The following is a 4741-nucleotide window of genomic DNA, read 5'->3' as shown; positions in this document are numbered from 1 at the left end:
ATCTGACTGCTAACCAGAAGGCTGGCGGTTCAAACCCACCAGCCACTCCTTGGAAGGAAGGTTGGGCAATCTACTTCCATAGTGATAATGCCTCAGAAACCCAAGGAGGGGTTGTGATGAGTTGGGGCTGACTCGATGGCACATAACAACAACAACATATATATATATAGGTGTAGTGCCTAAGGCATTAGGCTGCTAACCAGAAGGCTGGTGGTTCAAATCCACCAGCCACTCCTCAGAAGGAAGGTTGGGCAGTCTACTTTGGTAGTGATACTACCTCGGAAACCCAAGGAGGGTCACTATGATTCAGATCTGACTTGATGGCAGTGTGTTTTGTTGTTTCACATATATATATGACATACCTGTTTTACTCCCAAGTATTTACTCAAGAGAAATGAAGACATATGTATTTATAATTTAAATATTAAAACAGTCAAAAACTGGAAATAACCTAAATATCCATCAACAGGTCAACAGGTGAAAGGATAAACCAAAGAGTACTTAAAATGTATAAACAAAAAAAAATTGCTCTTCAGCAAAAGGAACAAATTTCTGAGCACTGAACAACATGGATGAAACCCAAATACTTATGTTGAATAAAAGAAGCCAGACAGAAAAGATTATATTCAGTAGGATTCCATTCATATAAAATGAGGCCAGTGTTGCAGTGAAGGACTGCAAAGGAGCACAGGAAAACTTTCAGAGGTTCTATATAAATGTTCTATATCTTGATTATGGTATTGGTTTAAATGAATGATTATATCTATATCTAAACTCATTGGATTTTACAATTTAAATGGGTGTTATTTATTAGACATAAGGGAGCTCTGATGGCGTAGTGCCTAAGACACTTGACTGCTAACCAGAAGGCTGGCAGTTCAAACCACCAGCCACTCCTCGGAAGGAAGGCTGGGCAATCTACTTCCATAGTGATACCACCTCAGAAACCCAAGGAGGGGTCACTATGCGTTGGATCCCCCTTGACGGCAGTGTGTTTTGTTTTATTATTATTATTATCATTATTATTCATAAATGATACCTTTATAAATTTACTTTCTAAAAAGTGTGGTATATAGTAGAAAGGAGGAAAAGAAACTCACCTGGATTTGAAACAATAAGTATCTTACAGTCGGGACTATGACGGACTATGGGAGGAATGATTGTTTTCATAATATCCACATTACGCTGGACCAGGGCAAGGCGACTTTCTCCCTCCTGCTGCCGTGCACCTGCTGTGACAATAACTAATTTGGAGTTTGCAGATACACTGTAATCTAAAAAGGAAACAAAAGATAATATTTAGATCAAGATTGTCATAATCACTGTGCCTTACCTCTTTAAAAATCTATTGTATTTTCATGGTATTCAAATATTCAAGTACCTTTTTTTTTTTTTTTTTTTTAGGATTTGGGTGAAGATTTACAGAGTAAATTCACTTTTCATACAGCAGTTCACATATACTTTGTCTCATGTCATTGACCAAAATTTACAATGCAGCAGCTCCCCTCCCACTTCCTCCCCATAGTTACCTCCTCCCAGTGTCCATCCCTTCATACTCTTCTGCACCCTGAGAGGCCCATTGTCTGCCAACCCTGTATATGATCTTGGATACACTCTCCATTTAGACATACATAATTGTTTAGCTTGTTCACCCATCTATCCGTCCCTATACCCATGTTTGCTTTCATTGACAACTCAGTATTGTATTTGCAAAGGGGTTCATATTTGTTGTTTGTACTGCCCATGTAACTCTCTCTGTCTTTCTCATCCTCAATGCTGCCATATTGGTCACTCACATTTGGTACATTGCCCTTCTCTTCACCCAAATCAATATTTATCTCTATCTATCTAACAGCATTCCCTCCCCTTCCCTCCCACCCCTGGTAACCAACAAAGAAAATGTCCTCCAATATATAAACCTTTCCTTAACTTTCACAATAACGGACTAATACAATAAATATTCAAGTACCTTTTTAAATTTTATTTGGCAAAACAAGACTTCCCAGGTAGTATATAATCTTATATAATCTGAAGGACTTGTCACCATGACTTGCCAATTTTCACACAACTATCTCCAGATTTTCACTAATAACAGAACCTACCATGCCCTTTAGCCACATTCCCATCTGTTATCAAGACCAGAAAGAATCCAAGTTAGCTCTGTGGCTGCTTAGAAATAATATGTAAATCACAACTTGGAATTCTGAGACTTTATGTCTATGCTTGAAGATTCTAAGAGTATATTTAAACAAACAAACAAACAACAAAAAAAAACTCATTGCCATTGAGTAGGTCCAATTCATAGTGACCCCTCCTTGGGTAACACTACGGACGTAGATTGTCCAACCTTCCTTCCAAGGGGTGGCTGATGGATTTGAACCGACAGCTTTATGGTTAGTAGTCAAGTGCCTTAGACACTATGCTACCAGAGGTCCTAAGAGTATATTTACATCTAATTATTACAGTACTTACTTCTAATTAACACAAGGGACTGAACCTGAGATCACAAACAAGTTCTTGATCCACATAGGAAAATAAATTACCTACTAATGTGATGACCAGTCTTATAATTGTTTCACCTATTGAATCCACTGTCAATATGATAATGCTCACTGTATTTGACTTTTTAAGGTATTATATAGCTAGAAGCTATTTTCCATATAAAATGTCAAAATTACCTAAAATTTCTTCTCTAGATGCCATCTCTACTTTTTAAAACTTATTATTAGCTCTTTTAGAGAAGGAAAAATGCTTAATTTTTAAGATAATATTGCATTTCCATCACAGGAAAGCTACTGAAACTAATTATTGTTGTTGTTGAACTAATAGGATTCAGCAAAGTGGTAGGGCACAAGATCAACCCCCAAATCAGTTGTTGTTGTTGTTGTTATGTACCGTCAAGTCAGACCCCACTCATACTGACCCCTCCTTGGGTTTCCGAGGCAGTATCACTATGGAAGTAGATTGCCCCATCTTCCTTCCGAGCAGTGGGTTTGAGCCACCAGCCTTCTGGTTAGCAGTCAAGTGCCTTAGGCACTATGCTACCAGAGCTCCCCCAAAAACAGTTGGATTCCCCTATATCAGCAAAGAGAACTCCTAAAAAGAAACCAGGAAAACAATACCATTTACAATAACCCTCCAAAAGATAAAATACTTAGGAATAAGCCTAACTAAGGAAATAAAAGACTTATAAAAAGAAAGCTACAAAACACTACAGCAAAAAACCAAAAGAGATCTACATCAATGGAAAAACATACCATAATCATGGATAGGAAGACTTAACATTGTGAAAATGTCAGTACTACCCAAAGTGATCTACAGATTAAAAATGCATTCCTGATCCAAATTCCAACAGCATTCTTTAACGAGAAGGAAAAATTAAACGCCAACTTTATAGGAAAAAGAAAGAGGCCCTGGATAAGTAAAACATTACTGAAGAAAAAGAACAAAGTAGGAGGCTTCACACTTCCTGATCTATACAGCCAAGGTAGTCAGAACAGCCTGGTTCTTGTTCAATGACAGATACATAGACCAGTGGAACAGAAGTGGGAATTCAGAAGCAAATCCATCTACCTATGGACAGTGGATCTTTGAGAAAGGGATGAAGTCCATTAAATGGGAAAGAGATAGTCTCTTTAATAAATGGTGTTGGCAAAACTGGATATCCATTTGAAGAAAAATGAAAAAAAGATCCATACCTCACACCATACACAAAAACAAATTCAAAATGGATCAAAGATCTAAATTTAAAACCTAAAACTATAAAGTTCATGAGATAAAACAGGGACAAACCTAGGGGCCCTAATTTATGGTGTAAATATACTAGAAAATGTTACTAAAAATGCACAAACAGCAGATAGCTTGCACCTCCTAAAAATTAAATACTTATGTGCTTCAAAACACTTCTCTTAAAGAGTAAAAAGAGAACTTACAGGTTGGGGAAAAAAATTGGTAATGACATGTCCAACAAGAGTATAATTTCTAAAATGTATAGAAAACATCAATACTTTAACAACAAAAAGACAAACAATCAAATTAAAAAATGGGGAAAGGACATGAACAGGCACTTCACCAAAGACTTTCAGTCAGCTAACAAATACATGAAAAGATGCTCATAATCATTAGCCATTAGAGAAATGCAAATCAAAAGAATAGTGAGATACCATCTCACTCTGGCAATAATGATGCCAATTAAAAAAAAAAAAAACAGAATAAGAAGTGCTGGTAACGGTATGGGGCGGTTGGAATTTTATACATTCCTGGCAGGAGAAAGAATATTAAACCACTGTGGAAAACAGTATGATTGTTCTGTAAAAAGCTTGAAATAGAAATATCATACGATCCAGCAAACCAACCCCTAGGTATATATCCTAGAGAAGTAAGAGCTGTGACACAAATAGACATATGCACACCCATGCTCATCACAGTATTATTTTGTTGTTGTTGTTGTTGTTAAGTGCCGTCGAGTCATTTCCGACTCATAGTGACCCCATGCACAGCAGAACGAAACACTGCCTGATCCCGCGCCAGCCCCACAATCTCTGCTATACTTGATCCCATCATCGCAGATCCCACGCTAGCCCCACAATCCCCGCTATACTTGATCCCATCATCGCAGCCACCATGTCAATCCATCTCATTAAAGGTCTCCCCCTCTTTCGTCGACCCTCCACCCTACCAAGCATTGACATCCTTCTCCAGGGAATGGTATCTTCTGACAACATGACCAAAATAGGTGAGA

At 37.7% G+C, this 4741-nt stretch overlaps 1 protein-coding gene across 1 annotated transcript in view; it reads right to left on the bottom strand.

Moving 5' to 3' along the window:
- The window catches only part of LOC103209795 (L-lactate dehydrogenase C chain), a 69572-nt gene that overhangs the window by 38247 nt on the left and 26584 nt on the right, over positions 1–4741 (bottom strand). Inside the window, exon 3 of the mRNA XM_007955694.2 lies at positions 1101–1274. Within this exon, the coding sequence (XP_007953885.1) occupies positions 1101–1274 (174 nt within the window). The remainder of the gene's footprint in view (positions 1–1100; positions 1275–4741) is intronic.

The sequence above is a fragment of the Orycteropus afer genome, unplaced genomic scaffold, assembly GCF_000298275.1.
Source record: "Orycteropus afer afer isolate SDZICR_OR568_19922 unplaced genomic scaffold, OryAfe1.0 scaffold00014, whole genome shotgun sequence".
Classification (NCBI taxonomy): Eukaryota; Metazoa; Chordata; class Mammalia; order Tubulidentata; family Orycteropodidae; genus Orycteropus; species Orycteropus afer.
This window is presented reverse-complemented; position numbering and strand designations above follow the sequence as displayed.